The 22,842-nt window shown below is 34.1% G+C and overlaps 10 protein-coding genes across 10 annotated transcripts; 3 read left to right on the top strand and 7 right to left on the bottom strand.

The window, feature by feature from the left end:
* Positions 1-202: 202 nt before the first annotated feature.
* On the bottom strand, positions 203-1,918 carry TA08040 (uncharacterized protein; the record flags this gene model as incomplete). The annotated part of the gene is made up of 1 exon (XM_947936.1): positions 203-1,918. The coding sequence occupies one exon, from the start codon at positions 1,916-1,918 to the stop codon at positions 203-205; it is 1,716 nt and encodes a 571-aa protein (XP_953029.1).
* A 192-nt stretch (positions 1,919-2,110) lies between these two features.
* TA08035 (uncharacterized protein) lies at positions 2,111-3,474 on the top strand (the record flags this gene model as incomplete). Its single annotated transcript, XM_947935.1, has 7 exons — positions 2,111-2,224; positions 2,261-2,410; positions 2,447-2,577; positions 2,649-2,763; positions 2,796-3,140; positions 3,185-3,295; positions 3,325-3,474. The coding sequence occupies 7 exons, from the start codon at positions 2,111-2,113 to the stop codon at positions 3,472-3,474; spliced, it is 1,116 nt and encodes a 371-aa protein (XP_953028.1).
* A 39-nt stretch (positions 3,475-3,513) lies between these two features.
* On the bottom strand, positions 3,514-5,033 carry TA08030 (microfibrillar-associated protein, putative; the record flags this gene model as incomplete). Its single annotated transcript, XM_947934.1, has 6 exons — positions 3,514-3,939; positions 3,972-4,046; positions 4,078-4,533; positions 4,563-4,651; positions 4,715-4,835; positions 4,905-5,033. The coding sequence occupies 6 exons, from the start codon at positions 5,031-5,033 to the stop codon at positions 3,514-3,516; spliced, it is 1,296 nt and encodes a 431-aa protein (XP_953027.1).
* Positions 5,034-5,247: 214 nt separating this feature from the next.
* Positions 5,248-8,415, bottom strand: TA08025 (uncharacterized protein; the record flags this gene model as incomplete). The annotated part of the gene is made up of 1 exon (XM_947933.1): positions 5,248-8,415. The coding sequence occupies one exon, from the start codon at positions 8,413-8,415 to the stop codon at positions 5,248-5,250; it is 3,168 nt and encodes a 1,055-aa protein (XP_953026.1).
* A 398-nt stretch (positions 8,416-8,813) lies between these two features.
* Positions 8,814-9,286, bottom strand: TA08020 (snRNP protein, putative; the record flags this gene model as incomplete). The annotated part of the gene is made up of 3 exons (XM_947932.1): positions 8,814-8,993; positions 9,026-9,106; positions 9,191-9,286. 3 exons carry the CDS (start codon positions 9,284-9,286, stop codon positions 8,814-8,816), a joined length of 357 nt encoding a protein of 118 aa, XP_953025.1.
* A 1,285-nt stretch (positions 9,287-10,571) lies between these two features.
* Positions 10,572-11,891, top strand: TA08015 (uncharacterized protein; the record flags this gene model as incomplete). The annotated part of the gene is made up of 2 exons (XM_947931.1): positions 10,572-11,168; positions 11,232-11,891. 2 exons carry the CDS (start codon positions 10,572-10,574, stop codon positions 11,889-11,891), a joined length of 1,257 nt encoding a protein of 418 aa, XP_953024.1.
* Positions 11,892-11,951: 60 nt separating this feature from the next.
* Positions 11,952-14,277, bottom strand: TA08010 (uncharacterized protein; the record flags this gene model as incomplete). The annotated part of the gene is made up of 4 exons (XM_947930.1): positions 11,952-12,037; positions 12,069-12,365; positions 12,427-12,916; positions 12,961-14,277. The coding sequence occupies 4 exons, from the start codon at positions 14,275-14,277 to the stop codon at positions 11,952-11,954; spliced, it is 2,190 nt and encodes a 729-aa protein (XP_953023.1).
* Positions 14,278-14,391: 114 nt separating this feature from the next.
* On the bottom strand, positions 14,392-15,426 carry TA08005 (uncharacterized protein; the record flags this gene model as incomplete). Its single annotated transcript, XM_947929.1, has 1 exon — positions 14,392-15,426. The coding sequence occupies one exon, from the start codon at positions 15,424-15,426 to the stop codon at positions 14,392-14,394; it is 1,035 nt and encodes a 344-aa protein (XP_953022.1).
* A 94-nt stretch (positions 15,427-15,520) lies between these two features.
* TA07995 (uncharacterized protein) lies at positions 15,521-20,863 on the bottom strand (the record flags this gene model as incomplete). Its single annotated transcript, XM_947928.1, has 1 exon — positions 15,521-20,863. One exon carries the CDS (start codon positions 20,861-20,863, stop codon positions 15,521-15,523), a length of 5,343 nt encoding a protein of 1,780 aa, XP_953021.1.
* A 289-nt stretch (positions 20,864-21,152) lies between these two features.
* Positions 21,153-22,586, top strand: TA07990 (uncharacterized protein; the record flags this gene model as incomplete). The annotated part of the gene is made up of 1 exon (XM_947927.1): positions 21,153-22,586. One exon carries the CDS (start codon positions 21,153-21,155, stop codon positions 22,584-22,586), a length of 1,434 nt encoding a protein of 477 aa, XP_953020.1.
* Between the last annotated feature and the right edge of the window lie 256 nt (positions 22,587-22,842).

Raw genomic sequence — 22,842 nt, 5'->3', positions numbered from 1 at the left:
TATTCTCTACTCCATCTTTTATTTTTTCTTTTATTTAATATTTTCTTTTATCGATCTATTTAATTTTTATAAATTCTTTAAGATGTATAAATATTTATATAAACTCCAAACATTGCCAAAAGGTAAATAATTTATTAATAAATTTAGATATTAAAATATTAAATTGTACATATTAATTAAAATCTCCGTTGTTACTGCGATATTACCTTTTATCCATATATCCACATTGGCATATTTTAATGCCACACCTAGGGCATTTACTGACTCCAAGAAGCATGTTTTCTTGTTTCGTGGCCGGCTTGTTGAAGTCGAGAATCAGGTTAGGTTGAGTCTTTTTGTATATTGACATGAACCTGTCAGCCTTGTAAGGTATCTGCCTTATGCCTTCCTTTGTTGTCAGTTCCTTATTAGGGTCCTTTTCAACCTGGGACCTAAGCTTTGTTACGATATCATCGTCCTCGTAGGTAATCGGTGTTTTCCCATGCTTAAAGTAATCGTACCCTTCCTGCTTAGGTATTCCGTACTTGTCATGGTGTTCCACTCGACGCTTCTTTAGAACTCCGTCCTCAACTTCAACAAGGTCATCTGGAAGATAATCTATGGGATAAGACTCTGGTTTAGCTGAAAATGTGTTAACCTTAGAGTACTTATTCTTCTTCTCCAGTGCTCTTAATGCCCTATCATAGTGGTTAGCTCCCACATTAGATTCCGTTGATCTTGTGTATATCTTTCCATCAGAACACACACTAAACAACTGATTAGTCTCGTATGCCCAAACCATAGGCCCTAACAACGAATCTACAGTAAGTTTATTTACTATTTCCATCTTTTCAATGTCAAACACGTGTAATTCTGTCATCTTGTTATTCTGGGTGTTTGAAGATGACATTATCAGGTGTAAATTATCAGGAGAAAGTACAATCGTTTGAGTTTCGTTTATGTCATTTGGCTGGGGTAAATTGAGTTCCTTTAGCGGTTTTTGTGTGTTTTTTAAGTCCCAAAACTTAATACAGCCGTTTGACTGCGATACAACCTTCCCATCATCGTATGATAGAACTGAGTGAACTGATGAATCATGGGACTCAATGTACATGCTCTGGAAAGCAGTTTTCTGATCCCAAACCACTAGAAAGCCAAGGTCGTTACCTGCTACAAGAACATCTTTGAAATTGTTTGACGAGTAACACAAGGAGCTTATCCCAACCCTATTCATCTTCGCCTTCTGACCCAAATGAGCGTTATTTGGTGTCTTATTCCTACTTAAATACTTATTCGACAAGGTATATATATTTAAATTATTAACGGAGAGTGATATACTCTGCCTGTTTGACTGAATGTCAAACACCCTTACTGTTCCGTCGAGTGATCCTGAGGCGAACAAATTAGAATTCTTAGGGTCATTTGCTACACATGTAACAGCTGCGGTGTGACCTTTGGTTTTCTTTGCGTCCAGAAGATACATATCACCCTTCGTGGTTGAAACTATCAAATCTCCTCCGTCGGTATAAAAGTGCAACATGTTACCAGAGGCCACCGCCAAAACTGACTCCTCAGTATTAAAGCAAAGTCCATTCACTGACTGTTCAAGTTTATTTTTCCAAAAGTCTCCAAAACCTCCCTTTGCCCACTTATCGAAGTTAATACATCTCACTGTACCATCAACTGATCCTGTTACCAAAAAAGTTCCTGACTGGTTAGAAGTAATACAGGTTGCCTTTATAGGATCGAGTCCAACATTCTCATCCAAGTAAAACTCATTTCCTTTCAACAGGGACTGGTAGTAGCTTAACTCGGGGTCTTCCTCAGACTCAGATTCATGTTCTTTATCCAAATCTGACTCATAAGAGTTTTTATGGGCAGTTTCATGGTTGCGATTTAAATTATTCTCGTCATAATCGAAAACTTCTGATGCTATCATATTCGGAAAATGCTATTGTACAAAATAAACTAAATTAAAATATTTTTAAAAATTAAATATGTATAAAACCACATTTTAATAATGAAAGTAATAAATTACTAACAATGTCGTTTCAGGAATATTCATGACCCAATATAAGAATTTTTTCTTAACACATTAAGTTTGTTCTCTTCCAAACATGTGTAAAATAAAATGGCTTCTCATGAATCGGCTACGCTTAAGATAATGAGGCTCATAGAGCCTAATTTGGACACCAATTGTGCTGAGCTTTTGGATATTTCTGATTGCATCCAGGCTATAGACCCTGTAAATTCACCAAAATCATCATAATTTGTATTTTAGAGTTATAAATCACCAGAAAAACCGAATAGTCATTTCCCAATTCTCAGGATTCCTTCCTACTCTAACGAGGTTCTGCTCGGAGAGACTTTACACATGACCTTCATTCTGGGAAACAACAGCAATGCAAAGTTATGCTCTCTTTTTTTAAAGGTTCACCCAATTTCTCCAATTTATCCGAAATTTTAGGTTGAGATGGTCATGGAGGACGAAGAAGTTTCTTCAACATGTACTATATTTGAGAATTTAGAACTTGAGCCCAAATGTAAACCATTAGAATCGCATTATTCATATCTTTTTGAAAAAGTTTCCAACTATAGGTATTTTCCCTCCCTATATAATATACCTAGCAGTATTGATTCAACTAACTTAGTAGTATATCTGTTATTAGAATGACTTGTTCGGTTGAGTACTCTACGCCCAAAGGGCCTCATGTACTCAAGAAGATGTTCATTTGGAACTGTATAGACCCAGTTGAGCTTTCCCACTCTTTAATTACACTGCCTGTAATCCTCTATCTAAAATATTTTTAATTTAGGACGGCTTGAGTCACGTGGAAACTAGGGTTAATAACAAGTCGAAGACGATTTTGGTTATAAAGGAAATAAAGCTTGAGGACAGAGGATCAAAAGTATTCTATTCTCCACTCGTGGAGTTAAATAAGGATAATATTTGCCTACTAAGGCCTGATGAAACAGCCGCTATTATTTTCCCGAATGTTCAGATATACCGTTCAAAATCTGATACTACAGACAAAGGCCTTTACTTGAACTTGGACTGGCACTCTTATACTAACACTTCTGGAACCAACGTGTACGAGGTTAATCTTCCACAAGAGTCTGATTTGTTCTATAAAATTGTAAACTTCCCCAAAAGCGTTAAGGTAACCCACTTATATTCTATTAGTGTGAATAACGTATTTATTAGGTCAATGAACCGTTCAACACAAATATATACTTGAAAAATCTTACTAAGGATCCCATGACCATATCCGTGAGTTTTAATAGCACAAACAGTTTCTGTCTCCAGAACGAAAAGGTCAGTTTTTAAACTTTAAAGCATTTTAGACCCAGACCATAAACCTGGATGATACGGAAACTGTTTACCTGCCTCTAGTTCCACTAGCCACTGGACTTCACCATCTTACAGGGATTGAAATACACCGTAACCAAAAGGTGTACAATGTAGACGATTTGCAGATTCTAGTAACCGAATAATTTTAAAATTATATTACAAATTAGTGTATAGCTTGAGTATTACTTTTTCCTGGAAGGTCGGTCAAAGACCTGTTTAGTTCCTGAAAATTGTGTTATAATCACTGAAAACAAACCTGTGAGTTTATATTTATCAGTTTTAGACCAGGCGTCGAATTGTGTAGTATCTACGTCTTTCAGGTGAGTATGCTTGACCTGGCCCTGTTTGCCGTATAGGCCCCTTCTTACCCTCATGGGCTTAGGGAGTAATGATTTATCTACGCAGTCCTCTGCAGTTGGAGCATTAAAGTCCCTTGCGTATAGAGGCTCAGACTTATCCTGGAGCTTATCCATGAAGAAGGCACCCCTGTGATAGTACTTCTGGAGGAAACGGAGCTTGCTCTTCTCAACCACGACCTTGTCCACCTTCTGGTTATCCAACTCGCGCTCCTCGTCAGTCATGCTACGCCTCAACTTAACTTCCTCCTCCTACATTATGGTTTGATATGCTAAATTCTTACCAATTTTTTGAACTTTTCTCTCTCCTCCTTATCCCTTAGAATCCTTTTAAGCTCACGGATCTTCCAAAGCTCATACTAAACATGATTATTAGAGGGGTAAAGTTACCTCTTTCTCGTCAAAAGTGTCGGTATCATCTATGAGTTCATCCTCAGGCTCAGGTTCCTCCTCAAGTTCCTGAACCTTCTGTATCACCATCTCCTTGGTGTCCCTTTTACGCTCCATTAGCCTCTTCTTCTCGTTTTCTTTCCTCAAAACTTCCTCCTTCCTAAGCTGCTCCTTCTCAGACTCTGTCTTTCTGCTGCCCTTTGGAACAAACACTGGTTTTGAAAGGACATCCAGGTCCTCAACTCCAGCCTCATCTTCCTGATAGTCCGACTCTTCTGAGGTATCACTTTCAGACTCCTCTGGTTCCTCTTCAACAGTTTTAGGCGCAGACTCTTCTTCTTTCTTGCGATACTCTAGCGCAAGTTTCCTAAGGGTACTTCTATCCAGTTTTTTCTCAGCAGGCTGTGTATAGCCATCAGGGACTGGTGTGGTCAATTTATCATCTTGTTTATCATCCTAAGAATTTTGTTTTATTTTTAAAGTACCTTTGGATGTGTTGATTCATATACAGTTATGGTTTCAACCTGGGCCTTCCTTCTTCGGATCCGATCCGATACATCCTGAGACCCTTCAACTAAAAATTACATATAAAAATGAAATCAAAAAATAGGTGTAAAAAAAATAATATTTCTCTTACTTTCTGTTATTTTATATCTATTTAATCTGCGATCAGGCTCTTTATCTGCCAAAATTTGAGGTTCCTCCTCGTGCGATGAGTCATCTGACAAACTATCCTCCTCTAATGCGAAATCTGGAGCCTAAAAACAATAAAAATTATTGTATATGCAAATAAATCTATTTATCATGGATTTTTATTAAAAATTTACCTTTCCAGGCCAATACCGTTTAGCCTTTTCAGGCTGAGAATGTATTCTTTTCTTTAGTATATGTTTTGGTGTTGGAGGAGGCTTATTGGACTCATCTCCGAGTATTTTAAATAATTCTAATGCACTCATGAATTTAAATTAATAATGATTGACTGAACTTTCCGGTTACGCCATGGTCACCGCCTTACATACATTTAATTACTAACCTCACTTATAAACACATTAATATTTTAATTATGTATTATTTACTTTCTTAAAAATTAAATAAAATTAAGGAATTCATAGGAATCTCAATTACAACTTTACCTAAAGATTCCTACACATGTACACCAATTACAAAATTTTAAAAGGTGTCGACTCTGGAGCTTAGGATGTTGGCCGCAGTTTTGGGTAACAACGTATGTTTGAGGTGATTTGGGAAAATGAAGTTAAAGTTCTTTATCGAGTACTTGTTTTTGTTGAGTAAGGATGCAATGTGCGAAACAACAGCCAGGCACCTTACGTAGTCGCTGTTACACTCGAAAACGGAGTCCTTGGTATTGAAATTTTGAGAAGCGAAACTGCCAAAATTACTTGGTTGGTACTGAAAATCAGATTGTATGACATGACTATTGCACTGATTAACCTTATAACAACACTTGAGTGAAGCTGGAATGTGGACGGTGTGTACACTGAACTGGTTGCACAACGACAAAATACTAGATATTCCGTTTAAAATTGGCTGTATTTTTTGCATATGCTTTAGAATGACTTCAGTATCCTCTGCGTATTCTATGGGATTAATATCGTCGTTGATGGTGGTATCACAGCACACCAAATGAAACACTAGATTCACCGTCATCCTTTCCCTTGTTCCGATGACCAAATTTGTGTGTTGAGTTGTGAAAAAATCACCAAATTTGCCTCTAAACGAGCCGTTAAAACCATCAACTTCAACATTTTTTTCTTTATTCATATCAAGCTCATCCATTACCGTACTCCCTGATTTCGCATGAATCGGAACCGTATTAAAAATTATTTTACTGATTTGGTTTGAGTATGATGGGTAGATCAGGTCAACTTTATTGTTTACCAATTTTGAGAAATTAATGAATGTTTCATGGGTTTGGAATGTGTTTTCATGTATCGGGAGTATTAGGCAGTTCAGCTTAAAATTGTTAAACAAGTAAAACCCCGGGAACAAATCTCTTTCAATTTCAATATCTATACAATTGCTTTTCATTATCTTGTTATTGTTATTGTTAAACAATCTTATTAGCCAGTCATTTTCCTCATCCTTATCCTTTTTGTTTTGTCTATCTACTCTACCATTAATATGATTAGAAGTAGTTCCAGTTCTCTGTAATTCGGTCTCTTTATCTACATCATCTTCGGGGCTATATATGTACTTGATTGGTATATAATTGGTGTAGTCTAGAAGTACGTTGAATGGGACTGTTTGAGTGTTCAGAAGACCCGAAGAATCGTATTTAATAACCTGGGGCGTGTTATTATTCCTCTTTAACAAGAAATTACGTATGTTTCTCTCATTCACCCTGTTGAACATGTTAAGTCTATTAACCCAGACCTTCTCCTCCAGTGTAAGGTACTCAACATACTCTGATTCTGTGGACAGTGAGGTTATCAAATCGGCTCCCAGCCCCAAATCGTCACAACTAGTTGGGTAATTGAAGGTTTGGGCAGAACTTAGCGGTAGTTGGTACTTGACTAATTTTGGGTACCAACTGAATGAGGGAAGCTGAAAGAGTATAAACTTATCTATTTCTTCACTCACAACTTGGTTTAAGTTATTGTATGAGTAATAAATGGTATTCAGGATCTCCTCGTCCTCCTTTTGGGTTTTATCCTCCCGGTCATTCTTAATAAGTGTGTCCTTATCCCTAATCGATTCCTTAAACATATACATGTCATTAGAATAATTATGTGTTGGTGAAGTAAACAAATCCTTTAGAGTTCCTTGTGTAAATACTACAAGTTTTCTAGAATCACCAAATGAGCACCTTACCATGTCTATGAGCTCCAAGTTAGTTCTACTTAACACCATTATCAGGTTTATCTTGTAAAACCAGCATTTATAGTCGGTAGACTCTTCTCTTGACGAATCTCTTCCCTCTCTATAACTATCTTTATCTTTGTAGTTTATTTGGTTGTTCAGGTTAGCTGAATTACTGTCAGTTGTTGAGGAAGATATGAGCTGAAACATCCCATCCTGTATATTGTTACACACCAATGCATTTAGGTATGCTTCATAGTACACTGGGAGCCTCTTAATTACTTTGACAAATTTCGGGATTAATCGGTTAGTAAGGTCCATAATTCTTCGAACGTAACTTTCTGCATTCTCCTCGTTCATGTTTTTGGAGGAGTAATATCTCTTCAAATAATCCAGAATATCCTCACCTGGCTCAGGCTCTAACTCCGAATTCACAGATTCCCCTTTAACATAGTCCATATTATTATCAGCGGACCCACTTTTGTCCATAACATCTCCAGTGGCCACACTAGACTTTTCTAATGTTTGTTTATTTTTGGTGTAGAGTATATAGTGTATTAGCTGGTAGTAGTTGTTTCTTGGGTACAGATTTTTCAACTGATCAATTATCCGAATTATATATCTACGGAACTTGTTGAATACAATTATTCTCATTTTACACAGCTTGGTGTCCCATATTTCGTGCAAAAGGTCAATATCGCTCCTGTCACTGATTGTTGTAGTACTAGAGGGTGTATTTGTTGGAGTATATTCAAAATGTTCGAATGGGCTATTAAGTGGACTAAACAGGTTGCTTTGCTGTGCAACCTTACTGGTCACACTACTGCTAGAAGCAGACGACTTGTGTGTATTGCTTAGTTTTAGGTGCAAAACTTTAATGGACTTGCACTTGATGTAGTTTAACTTCATTTCCATCCGTTCCAGTAACAAGTATGTTGTATAAATTGAGCTGTTTGCATCTCTAAATATATTTATAAAGTCAATCCACCTTTTCAGGTGTGAAATTTGGTTCAACACCTCACTGTTTTCAGCTATTTCGTTTTGTTCCAATGCTTCTGAATATGTTTTCAGGTTATTGTACAGGAATGGCAATCCAAAACCCAGTGACTCAAACCTGTTTAATTCGTCCAAAACGCTCACAAACCATTCCAATGAGTCCCAGAAGAAACCGTCAAACTCCTCCTGCACAAACTCACCGTCATCTTCAAATTCTTCCCGTTTATTCTGACTATTGCCTAATATATTATTCAAACTACAACTATATTTAAACTCTTTAGAACACGTATTTCTTCCATTAAACAACACTCTTGAGAATAACTTGCAAAACTTGCCATAATTATCGGTAGATATCCCCTTCAAAAACAGCTCTGATACATCAGACTGTGTTTTCCTATCATTATTAGGTGAGGAGTCCGAACAATCGCTTGTTAATTTAATCCTTGATAATTCTTCTATTGTTGAATCATTCAAATTGTAATTGTTGGAGTGAAGCGTATCATACATTTTGAGAAAATACATAGTTATAATACATTTGGACTATTTTATCCATTTTGTGCGATAATATTACGTTTAAACGAAATCAAAGGGGCGATTTACCATGTTTGGATGTTATTTAATAAAATTTAAATACTGTACAATAATCAACAAAATTTAAATAAATTATAAATTTAAAAATATGAAATGATTTATGAATTTAAATTATCTTCATTTTAAGATTAACAATACAATAAATACAGAATGCTGCAGTGATTCTAAGTATACACACTGGAACACATTTAATAAAATATTACGATGTTAAAAACATTATTATATTTTAAAGTTGATCAACATTGAGGAACGTTGGTGAAATACATTAAATGATTTCGTTATAGGATTCTTGGAGGAAATTTGGAAAACTCGGAGAATATAGATGATATTTACATTTTACCCATTACTGGCATTGGAACGTTTGGTGGCATTCCTGGTCTCATTGGCATTCCCATCTGTGGTAGGACTTGTTTTCCCCTATCCTTGGGGTTTCCTTTGAACATTGGAGCATGCCTCAGCATATCTGGGAAGATCATGAACTGAATCTGGGCTCCTCTGAGGTATACTTGCTAAAATTATAATATTTTCAAATATAACTAACCTCTAGTGCTAGCGTTCTTCCGTCCTTCATTGTCATAACTACACCTTCCATCAAGCAGTTCATATTATCTTCGACATTTGTCTAAAATAATAATTAATAACGACTATGTATTATATATCTGATAACTTAATAGCTATAACTATTTGTTGATTTTGATGGACTTACTAGAGTTCCGCGATATAAGTTAGAATTTTGAAGCTCAACTGTTACAACGTGGCCTATGCCTTCGTACAATAGTTTGATAGGGGCTCCAATACTCATTATAGAAGAGACAATGTGTTAGAAAAGATTAATAAAATAAATTTAATCAGATTAAAATTTCAATATAAAGTGGTTTGGAAGGATTGTTAGGAAAATAGATTAACAAATATTGGAATCCTTCAAACAAAATATAATATAATAAACTATTTTTATAGAGCTACTCAATTATAATAAAACTTGAAAAAATAACGATTATTTAAGTAAATACAAATAGAGATGGGGGTGGAACAGAGTAAAAGCCAGAATGAATGAACAATACAATCAGTAAAACAACTAATACGAAAATTTAATATATAGATATAAGTGTATCGTAAATCAATAATAATTGGGGTTATTTTTAGAACTGTGTAATGGATTCGGACAAAAAAATTGGTATATAATATAATAAATATTTATGGTTGAAAATAAATAAAGAAAAATTAAATAAATAATTATCATGCTAAGTTGAATTTAGTTCCAAAATTTAAGAGTTGTTTTTACACATTGATGACGAGATGACCCTACAGTTAAAACTGATGTCGATGGAAATACTTGAAATTAAAAATAAAATTACACAGTTTTGGTAGCTTTTACAATAAAAATCATATTTTTACTAAAAACAATAAATTAAAGTTAATAAGATCCAGTATTGGGTGTGTCCTTATTTATACTTACTACGCCTGTTTTAATTTTTGCAAATTATATTAATTTTATATTGTATTTCATTTTCCAATAAATTTCTTTTAATCTATTTTAAGTTTATTATGGGTTTTGATGATTTTGTTTTTTAATTTGAACCTGTTGTTTTTGTCTTTTAGAATTTGGGCATTTTAATTTTATTTTGGTTGCTAGATTGTCTGAACCAAAATACCAGCTTTAAAAAATAATTTCCTTTAATTTTTATCTTTTTTTAGACAACCTTTCATTTATCATGTACAATAACTGGACTTTCTGACATGTCATTTGACAAGAGCATTTCCTTCAAGTTTCCACACGATTTAACGGTTAGGTGGCTTACTTATATCAATGAGTCCACTGGTCTTTTGGATTTTGAACATAAAAACTTTAATCGCCACCAATTAAATATTAGAAAAGGCTTCTACTGTATGTTATAACAATAAAGTTAAATAAAATCATAATATAGATATAAAATAAATAAATTTACATATAAAATTATAATTTAGATATAAAATAATAATTTGTAGCATCCGATTTATATTTGGTTTCCGAAGGAGCACTATGTCGAGTTTTTTCAGGAAAGGATAAGACTGTGTCATTTCTCCAGTCAAACAACACAAGCAGTATTATGGTAAAGATCTCATGCGAGGACGGAAAGATCTATGTATCGTCACCAGACCCAACAGTGTTCAATGTAGAGAGGGAAATACTAAGACTAATAAGTGACAAGGCGTGTAGAAGAATATTTGGGCATTTTAAAACAGCAACGTCACTGCCAATAGCACTTAATGAGGGAGATGAAATCAAATTAGGAAGAGTGAAACTGACAGTGAGACACCTAGCATACAACTCAAGTCTTCCACTATCATACCTACATGATTTAATATCCGACGAACCAGATACTATTGCGTCAACAGATAATGACTCAGAAAATTTAAACTCAGCTAGAACGAATCAAACAGTTTCTGTTGTTAGCGAGAACGGAGATAATTCGAAAAAAGAAACGGATGCCACAAACAACAGCCGTTTGAATGCTAGTAACAACGAGTCTGTAACAGAACCAATGACAATTAGCATAAAGTACGATGACCCCATGGTCGCGTTGAGTAACACAGATGTTGACTTAAATTCGTCACTTAACAGGGACAGTAAAAGACTTAAGGATGGAAATAATTCATTTTATGACATTTTAACGACGAGAACGAACCTAACATCCGATACAATTGTATTTTTTTATTCTTTTAGTTAACGTAAATAACTTTTGTGTTCTAAACTAATTTATTTTTAGACCAAAGTCACTGAAAACATGGAAAACACGTGTCGAATTTGTTTGTGCAATGATGATGGGAGTGGTCCACTGATAACACCGTGTAAGTGTAAAGGATCCTTGACCTACGTACACCTTAGCTGTATAAGGTCATGGATTAAGGGACGCCTGAACTGCTATGCAGAGGGAACGCCAAACACCAGCTTCTTCTGGCAAAAACTTACATGTGAGCTCTGCGGAACACTTTACCCAACGAAAATCAGCATAGACAACAAGGAGCACGACTTTGTTGACATCGAGCAACCACAACCACCGTACTTAGTGCTAGAGCCGGAAAACGTAACCGAAAAGGGATATTTCATAGTATCATTATCCAAGAACCCTGCCATAATTGGCAGAGGACACCTGTCTGACATAAGGTTGACGGATATTTCAGTGAGTAGGAACCACTCAACTCTTTTATTTCAGAACGACCGTTTTATTATAAAGGATACAAGGTCAAAGTTTGGCACCTTAATTAACTCCAGTAAGGATACTGGCTTCAAGACTCAGATTTTTCACGATAACCCTGTTTTGCTCAAAATCGGCAACGGGATACTTTGCATCAGTATTAAGAAATCTTTCAGACCCTTTTTCTGCTTAAACACGTACCCACAGCAGACAAATTCCTTTTCCCTTTAATTTAATTTAAAAAATATATATTTAATATAAAATTAATTATTTTATTTTACTGCATTAATTTTAAAGCTGAGATTGAATGACTTTGATTTGGTCGTTGGTGTCGAGGCTGACCCAAACGTCCTCAAGAACTCTAATGATATTGTAGCCTAAGAATATTATAAATTATTAGTAATATACCCTTGTTTGAAAGGAACAGCTCTTTTAACCTCAAATCCGCAATTGGACATTGATTAAACATGTTTGAAGAGTTGTATATCATGACAGAATATCTGGTCCCGTCACTTTTACCAAAAGTAACATCGACCAGGAAATTATCCTCGTTGGAGTCAAAAACTACGTCGTGGACCTCAGGAATTAGCTCCAACACCTTGCTTACAACTTGACTGGTTTGATTTCTGTGTTGAGAGTCCCAGAAGAACTTAGAAACATGGTTAGCGAGCCTTGTCAGGTCCTTGGTTTCAGGGGTTATTTTCACTAAAAAATGTATACTTTGGTGGAAATAACTAAATAAATAGATAATCTTAGGTAATCATACGTTTTACTAGTATTTTTATCACAGGGTAAAGAAGATAACATCTCTTGTCGTTGATGATCAGGTCAAACTTGTTTACAACGGTTTCTAGGCAAGTCGTCCAGAATTTGTGGTCGTAAAATTTCATTGCTAAGTACGACCATAAAACTTTAACGAACTCGTGGATTGGAAACTGATGCATTCTCTGGAAAATGCTATAGACGAATGAGTTGAACAAGGACTGTTTTCCAGAAATCCTAGCGTAAGAGTAAACCACCCTGGTTATGCAATCGGCTGGAAGATCCTCAACATAATTGATTAAGCCTTCCTGAATACATTGGTGGAGTACACTAGAGCCACAAAGATGCCTAGAATATGAATAAGCCAGCATTGACAAATCCAATCCGTTGAAGTGGATTATATTAGAGACTATATCGTCTAAAATATCATGATGAAGAGTGATAGGGAAAATACCTTGAATAGTGTTAAGGAATCTAGACTCAGAACCAGGAACCTACAACATCAAATTATTAAAAACAAATATAATAATTATAGTACCGATTTGAGAGATAGTCCATATGCACATAACGAGATGTTCTTTGTAGTTAACTGGTCTGAAAGTGAAATTGCAGCATCCTCAAGATTTTTATGGAACTGGATATCTATTATATTTGAATTACTATAGCACCAAAGTAGCATTGTTAGTCTATTTGGGCCTATTTGCTCCAGACTAGAGCCTAAAAAGTCTTTGACCTTGGGAAGGAACAAGTCAACACTGTTGAACTTGTTTGAAACCCAAAGTAGGTCCATAATCTCATCTAGTTTCAGCTCATTTAAATCTGCAACCAAACACTTGGATAATAAATATTTAAAAAGTTCCTTGGAGATACATTTCTGGTTGTTTGCATAGGAAGTTAGGAACCTAATGAAGTCTCTCTCGGTAAAAGTTGAATGTGGAGAGGAAACCTGTTTACAATCAGACTTAGTTGTATACTCCAGATACTCAGAGAAACAAGTTAAGAAGATGCTGGAACACTTTGACGAATTTGACATGAGCTGAAACAGGAGCATTTTCTGAGAATTGTTAAAAAGGTGGATTTTCTTGAAGACCTCTGAAATGAACATTTTGACAAAGTCTACGTTCTCAGACCTTCTGGCCAGGACCATTGCAGTCCTAATTAGGTTTGTTTCATCCATTTTATATATGCTTGGGGTTATTTTGTCCTCAGAAAAGGATAAAATTACCTTAGTGTGATATCCTTTTATAAACTCACAGATCCTGTTTAGGTATAATATCTGCTCAACTGTCAAGTTATCTGATTTGTTTACAAGCTGAATAAAAATCTCAGAAACTCTCGGATCAAGTCTCTTTATGTTAACTGTCCTGAAGTTGTTTAGTGATACTGAACAAAAATCAGCTGGAGGAAAATAGTCCACATTATCTTCAAAATCAAAGCCTGCCTTAAAATCTGGAATAGGAATGTTATCTTCCGAATCATGGTTTTTAGAGCTTCTAATTATAGAATTGATTTGAATAACCTTGGACAGAAGGTTAAGGAGTTCGTTTGGAGTTATTCTGCCCTTATTTTCACTAAAAAGATTACAAACTTCAGAAACGTTCTCACAGAGGTCCAATTTGACTTTAAAATCTAACCCATCATTCTTATATACAGGTTTATAATCGGATTCCAGATAAGTGTTGAAACGATCAAAGATATGTGTTAGCTCAGAGTCATTTTGGGAGGTTATTTTAGTCTCGAAAGTGGAGAATTTAGAGCTTTTGAATCCCAGTGAGACATAGGATCTTTTTATTAAAAGAATCCTCCTTAAATTTACACTCAAGTTGATGATTCCTCTACACATTTGTACCTTCATGAATATCCTAGTAATCAGGACTTAATTTTAACTTTAAATAATTTTATCTACACATTTTGTTTAAAAATTATTTTAAATTAGTTAAAATACAAAATATGTAAATTTACAATAAAATTAAACTGGTTTATTGATGGCTTCGTTGAATGCAGAGGTTGCCTTTTGACTTGTTGTGATTCTTTGATTAAGAGCCCACTCGTCGCTAATTTTCACTGTTCTTCCCGATGGGAGAGTTATATCTTGAGATTTTGTGAGGAGTGAAGGGTCTTCTGGCATCATGTAGAGAAGCCTATTGCAGGCGTCAACGAAAATTTCAGAGAGTTTGTTTGTTATTTCTAGGGGTTTTAAGTAGAGTTTTAAGTTCAAGAGGTAGAACAAATCCTTGAGGATTCTTAGATCCAAAGTAGCGGAGTATTTGTTATATTCGCTAGAGATACTTGAGTGATGAAATATGCCTTTTGTTTCCAGATATTGGTACACATCATCCTTTCCAGAGTTCGCTGTTATAAGTTTCCACAGCGTCTTGGACATAAACATGACATGGTTTGGCTTATTTTTGATTATTTTTTGAGATCTCGCAATTTCTATTAGGTCTTCGATATTTAGAACTCGGGACATTGTGGACACTGATAACACGTGAGGACACGAGTATACCAGCAGCATGAAGCAGTAACATAGCGTATTGATAATTAAATTTTGTGAGTGGTTTAATGTTGAGAACAGTAACGAGTTTGTCTTATCTTGAGGTAATTCCTTAAATTTCTTATTCAACTTAACTAACATTTCAATGATTGCTACAATTATTCTGTGAATATTCTCCAGCTTTTCTAATTTTTCTAATCCTGAGAATATCCAGGTTCCTGCTCCCCTTTTAATCGTTTTTACCTTGGATTTTGTTTTCCTTTGGTCCAGAGAACCTTGTGAAAAGTTTAGATAATATTCGTTAAATGAGGTTGTATGCTGGTCCTGTACATGTTTAGACCTTTGAACTTCCTGGCACACCATATTAATTAATATGTTGCACGTGTTTGTGATGATCTTTTTGCACGACTTTGTGAAGGTTATTTCGAAGTTCATTGCAAACCTTGTGTAATCATCCGGTATTACTATGTTTTTAACCATCTCTTCCAGGTGGTAGAGGAATTTGCCCATATCTCCCACATTGTAATAATAAACCGCCAACTTGTAGTACGCCAGGCATACAATGTCACGATCATCACTAAAATAATCATGAATTAAATCCCAATTATATATAAATAAAATTAAGGATATTATAGTACCTGTTTTTGATTTTGTTATAAAACCTTGCTATATCCTCGAGTATTTTATTCCGGTCAATGTTGTTCTGCTTACATTTACTTTCCACTTCCGTTCCCCACTTGTAGTAGCTATACATGGCTAAAATTTCCTTAAATTTGCCTTCGTTGAACAGTGAATTGTACTCTGGCGAGAACGAGTATGGTGCTGCAAGATAGTAAAACTTCGGCATTATGTAACATAGTCTAAGCCTTGCGCATTGCAGTTTGTAGTATGATATTATGAGTTCATCATCCATGTCATCAGAGTCATATAATTTCACAAATACTTCATTCAGCTGATCCATTGTCATGTCTGGGTTTGAATTCTCATCGACATGAGCATTTGGGACTTCTGAGTCCTGACTCTGCGAATTTTCATCTTCTACATCGCTCTTGTCCAACGATTTGTTACGTACAATTATCTCTAGGTAGTTCTTGTAAATAAGGAGTATTTTGGAGTATACTGAAATCCAGAGTTCACTAGTAATGGGGACGTTCTTTATTATTCTTTCCAGTATCTTAATTTGGAAATACAGTAAGTAGGAGTAGTGCGTGTTATCGTAGATCTTCTCGCATGGCATAAACGAAACAAAATGGTCAATACTATTAAATGGACTGGAACAAAAATTAAGATTAATATCTGGATTTACTCTCTTAAGAAGTAATGTGTAATCTTGGAACAAAAGTGCAGAGGGTATTAGTTCACCTCTTTTCAATAAATATAGCAACAAAGTTATCCTTATAAAATAGAACAGATCAATCCTATTGTTAAGCTTAAAACTATAAGTTCCTGGTGTTTCCACATCACTCTTTTTAAAATCGATACAGTCATGGTCGTTATAGAACAAAAGTCTTTTATCAAGGCAGTTAGCTGTGTTATTTAACAACTTCGAGTACCTAGCCGTTGCCAGATACAGGAGGTATAAGAGTTGCTTTACCATTTCCAGGTGGTCCAACTTGTAAATGTGGGACACTTTTGCAGTACTAGCACTCATAAGCTTGGAATTAATAACACTTGCGCATGACATAGTTTCGTGAAATGAGTACTTCGGGTGAAACGCCTTTGAATCCAGAATCGACAAGAAGAGCTCGAATTTTACAATGATTGACAGAAATAAGACATCATAGCTTCTTGGAACTACCACGCTAGCCATGTTCAGTACTTCTAGCCTTTCAAGTAATTGTTCTGGAGAATAACTTTCGATATCAAATGTGATTATATTATCGATGTTAGTATATGTTTTAAGCTTCTTAATGTATATCATTTTGTGTGTATGCATAAAATCATATTCTGGTGTGCTTAAATATAACTGTTCTACCTGTCCATAATCAAACATATTATCTGATTTTAACAAATTTTCGATCTTTCTTGTATAATTTACATATTCTAGTAATTTTAAGTCCAAACTGCTTTCAAATCCCAAATTTAAACTCAGGGTTTCTGCTCCAGCTTCATCTCCAACATTTGTATAACTAATTAAAGAACCAGATAAACCCTCTAAGTTCACTTTACCATGTTCATTCACATGATTTTCACTGCTTTCCTTACTAAAATTGGTTTCTGTACTATTTATTGTTTCAAAACTACCTTTATTGCTAAGGGCATTTAATGTCTTAGTGGTGTGAATTATTAGTGGGTTTGTATATAATTTAAAAAACGGAGTTTTATCCCTTATTGGAATTGAGATTTGGTCGAACATGACTTTGAATGAGTCAAGCGTGTTATCAAAGATCTCGAACTTTTTGAAATATATGAACATCAGTCCCGTTACTGGTGACGAAATTTCCCTAGCTATATTGGTCATGCACTTGCTGAACATTTCATAAATCAAGTGAGTGACATCTTTGTTAAACATCAAACTTCTCTCTCTGAAATTCACTAAAGCGTCTTTAAACTTCTCTTCATTTGATTTGAAATCTGCTCTATATCTATTATTTCTTATGATATTTTGGTACAATTTGGTGAATATTGCCGTATATTCATCGTTAAGCAAGTGATTAGTACTCTCTACAATTTCTAAGTCCTTCTTAAAATTACTTAAAACATCAAAATTAAACAGGTGTGTGAACTTGTTGAATATTGTCGTGTACATGTTAAGGTTTATATTAGAGGGTGAGTCTGAAAACTCCATTCCGTTAGAACTCACCAATAGATAATTCTCAAGCTTACTGGGTATAAGGTTCGATTCTATACTAATGTCATTTTCTCTAAACAAAGACTCGATTTGTAATAGGGAATCCAAAATATTGTTAAGTGTGTAATAGTAGTCCATTATATTCCCGCTTATAACATTACACATATCCGAGTCATCAATAGGTTCACCAGGGGTTGAGGAATCTGAGTTTATAGAATCTTCATTTTCATTCAATACTTCAAGAAAGCATGGGAATTCTATTTTGACCATATTGTTAAATCTTTCAAACTTATCCTCATCAGAGTTATTTACTGTCGTATACAGTTTAATATCGAAGAATGATGACAGAATGATAACTGTTGTTTGTGAAAAGGTTAGATACAGGTAATATATTATCTTTGAGTCTTGGTTACTATAATCTGACATTAGGTAATTAACCAAGTAGTATATTATAAACACTACGTTGGTGTATATTCTTGAAATTGTATCACTCAACACTAGGCTGAACCCATCCACCAACTCCACTTGCTTCAAACAATTAATGAAAACATTCGTTTTATTATTCATCTCTAGTGTTCCAGGTTCATTTGAACATGTTCCAGTTGAAATAACATATGTACACTTGTAGTAGTAGAGCTTGTTGATTATTACTAGGAGCGTTGATGACAGTGTTATCAGGAACTGATGGCTGAATGATACGTTATTTAGTATGTTGAACTTATCATTAACTTGTATGTTAGTAATGTTTTTATGGAGGCTGAACGATATCACAGATAGGATGTCTCCTAGGAAAAGCAGGAGTTTGTTAGTCCATTTCGGGAGGGTTTCACTCACCGATATCAGGCATGTGATTTCAACCAAGAATTCCTGTAACTCACTTAAGAAGTGTTTATCACAATTCATGTTAACATACTTGTCATGTATCATTGCCACTTCTCTCATTTTATCATCTTCCTCATCCATTCCCTTGTTGTAATAATATATACAGTTCACTGCTCCAATATCTACATGTTTTGACAGGAGTATAAAGAACTTTTTTACAAATTTATCCAGATGGCCTTCCAAGTTTGTTTCATTTAATGAAAAATTCGACATACTATTCAAAAGCTTATTGATGTATTCTTTTATTTTCCCATTTCTTGTGTTAATTTTCTTTTTTCTTTCACAAAAACTGAAATTTAACCCCAAATCTCTCGTTTCATACTGCATTATATAACTATATTGTTTTATTAATTTACATATGTAATCGTTTATTTCCAGCCTTTTCGGCCATAACCTTTTAGTATGGAAATACAGTAGGTGTATCTTTTTTAAAAAGTCCCTCTTTGAAAGTTTATATGTGTGGAACAAGCAGGTGTTAAACGCCAAGTTTACCACCTCAATTTCTTTGCTATAACCATTTCTATTACTGTCATTTTTACTCTGTAATGATTTTAGATTTTTATACAGTGTAAACAGTATTCTCCCTGAGTATCTTTCATTTATTCTTTTAAACTTCTGGACATAACAGTTACTACTTGTAAAAAAATTGTTGTATCTGAACAAAGTGTTATGAAGTACATCTTGGGCAACTTTAGTGTTTTTATTATCATCATGTTTCCCACCTTTATTTCTATCATAAACAAGTTCTACCAGTGTTTTGTTTACATTTGTATAAAGATATGATATTAAGAGTTGGTATTCTGTGTAATTACTTCCAACTTGTTGGTTTTTTAGCAGAAACTCAAGGAGCTTTAATGAAAATGAAACTACTGATTGCCTATTTGTTTTCAAGTTATGAAAGAAATTTATAAACAAATATAAACTGCTTTTCTCTGAGAAATTCGATTTCCCTTTAAATCCCATATTCATCATTATATCTAAATTATATTGGCTTTCTGAGTATTTTAGGAACCTTGCAATATCGCTTGGGTATATTGTTCCTACTGCATCTTCTTCTAGTTCTTCTTCATTCCTTGCCACTACATGTGAACTAATTATTGAATTTAGTGCATTATTAAAGTTGTTAAGGTAGAAAAAATTACAAACAGACGTCCAGTAGTTTTTTAAATATATTGACTTTGCTGATGCTCCTTCCACTGCTATTACTCTTCTCTTTACATCTCTTTGTCCTTGTCTGCTTTGTCGAACTCTCTTTGCTTCAGGCGTAGTGTCAGTTTCTGTTCTTACAATTTTATTTTCATTAATATCCACACTTAAATACATGTATTTATTTATCCAGTCACACTTTGTTTTTTCAAGATTTACATAAAACTCTAATAATTGTTGTAAAATATCCCGTACTGATCCTCGGTTAACCTTCAATTCCACGTCTTCTTCTAACAAATTTATGGTTATTTCATAAACCAAATCAATTTTCTCATCATGAAAACTGTCAAAAGTTTTATTTTTCAGTTCTTTTACAAAACAATCAGATTCATTCAATTGATTCTCAAGCAAAGCGATACAATTGTAACATTTAGTTGGAAAGGAAAGATTTGCAATCTTGTTGAACAGAATTACATTCTTATTCTTAATAGTTTTCTTTGACTTATTAATGTAGAAGTTAACTCTATCCAGCAAGTTGTAGTATGATACATACTCTTCCAGCTCCCAAAACACTTGGCATAGCAAAAGATTATTTTTAACTACAAAATTAAAATTATCTTTGTAGCATTTCTGTTGATTTAACTTATTTTCATTTTGTGTTTTAGATAATATTAAATTTAAAAGTTGTTTTAATGTGTATAACAAGTTTTTGTTTTTGGTCTTTCCATACTTCAGTAATAAACATCTTGCAAACAAACTGAGTGATTTAGGACTGACATCCAGTTTAGCCAAGTAATATAGAGCCTTTTCATAATCTCCATTTAATACACTAAGTTTACATAAATATTTTAATGACTTTTTCTCGAGGTTTGAGTCCTTATACAAAATTGAATTTTCTGCAACTTTTGTAAAGGTTTCGAAGGATTTAGAGTAGTTGTAAGACTTATATTCAGAAATTGCGCTCCGAAAATCATCCTCAAGAAGTTTAATATCGTTTAGAGTGGGCACATTTTCACTTGGTTGTTCAGCGTTATTCTGAGTATATGTATTATTGACCGATACAGGATCATTAGAGGTTGTATTTATGAATGAACAAATAATACTCTCATTTGTATTATCAATTAACATAATATTTAAATATTATACAATGTTTAAAATGCATTTTTAAAGGTTATTATACTTAGTACAAACTATAAACAAAGAAGATAACATAAATAAAAACGGATAAAAATTAATGTTTAAAAATATTAATTAAAAAACGTAATATACAATAATAAACAAATAAATGTGCAATTTCAAGAAACCTTTGATTCAGCAATATTTTTATAGTGAGAATCTTCACTAATGAAAGAAATAATAAAAAGATTTTTATTCTTATTAGTTATTGAAGTTTTTTGTAAATTATTTATTAATTTAAATGGTATTAAATGGGAAAGATTCAAATTTTGATGAAGCTCTTGAAAAGTTTTTAGAGAACTCAACGATGTGTGAAAGTAATGTAGTTAAAGATTTAAAGCATTCCTTGGAATCTTCTCCAAAAGTTTCTCCACTTTACGTAGGAATTAATGTAAAACATTCAGTTGACGAAACTTTTGATTATATTAATTTATTTAATAAACTTAATAATGAGTATCTGGAACTCTTTCTTCCCTTTCTTCAAAAATCCGGATTCCATGAACAACTTTTCTCAGTTACTAAAAACCTAACATCATCAACCAGTTCAAATGGTTCCAAACAACTTCAAAACGTAAATAGCTGTAAAACTCCCAAAGATGATCTCACTGTTAAAGTTTTAAGTGTATTGGGGGACTCTGAAGAGATAGTTTTGCAGGACCACTTTCACATAACTTTATTTTTTCTGGGAGTGGATAAGAAAACACAGGAAATGATAAATGAGGATGTTGAAAAGGTTTCTAAATACCTAAAAGATAGGAGTTCTGACATCAAACAAATGTTAAACACCCTTACATTATACGAACTTTCAGTTTGTTTGATGTATAGACATCTTTACAAGATGCCTCTTCCTTTTGAAACCTCAGAATTTCCTGAGTATAGTGAGGAGAATGCAGAGCATGGAACTATGAGGTATCTAGTTTTAGTTCCAGGAGTTGTCTTTTTTGCAATAGTAGAACTTAACAAACCTCTATTTTCAATTCCCCCAAAAGACTTTGAGACTAAAGTAGAAACCCACAAAGCATTATGTTCAGATTCTTCACATGTTCCATATGACCTTGAAAAATTATTAGAACAATTAAAGGAAACAGTTTTAATTGAAAATTTTCATTCTACACATATTACTCTGGGGACATCAAAGAGGTACAAAGCGGTGATCTCAAATCAAATATGCCAATCACTAGCACACTTTATAGATTCTTATGACCCAAATAACGTCCGTCTGCACTCAGATTTGAAGTCTAACTCCAATACAGTCAAAAGTAATTCTTGTAGTAGCCTTTCCTTAACAAGTGAGGATCTTAAAAAATATTTAAAGGTGTTTAACAGTGGACCATGTAAATACGATAACTTGAAAGATGTTTTCCTTAGTTCTGTTGCATATCTAATGAATAGCTTTTGTGGGTCAAATGAAGACTTTAACGAACATGTAGTATTGAAAGAGGATCCAAAATTACCCGATACCAAACACTTCGTAAGACAAGAGTCGAAGGGTGTGTATTCTGAAACCCGTGTTTATGTATCAGATGATTACAAATGGTTTTACTTTAACAACCTTCCAGCAACTCACACACTTCATTCAGAATCCAGTCATGAAAGTTATGACTGGTTCGTGGATGTTTATGTGGTTTCACTTGATAAGCAAGTATCTGGAAACATCCACTTTAATCAAAAGTGAGCAAAATATTTAAGGGGTTAATACACATTTTAATGAAAATTATACGATTTGGACAATATAACTGTGAACGATAAGGAATTGCCATTCCAATGATTAAAGGTTTTGGTAATTTTTAACATCACCGTTGTTTTGATTCTTTCCACCTGTCTTTTCATTGTGCTACAAACAAAAGACATCATGGTATCTATTACTATATGATTTGTTTACACATCTAAGTGGAATTCAACAAAGTACTAGAAAACTACACAATGAGGGA

This window comes from Theileria annulata, chromosome 4, assembly GCF_000003225.4.
Source record: "Theileria annulata chromosome 4, complete sequence, *** SEQUENCING IN PROGRESS ***".
Taxonomy (NCBI): Eukaryota; Apicomplexa; class Aconoidasida; order Piroplasmida; family Theileriidae; genus Theileria; species Theileria annulata.
Note: the sequence above shows the minus strand (reverse complement) of the source record. Positions and strands in the feature narration are given on the sequence as shown.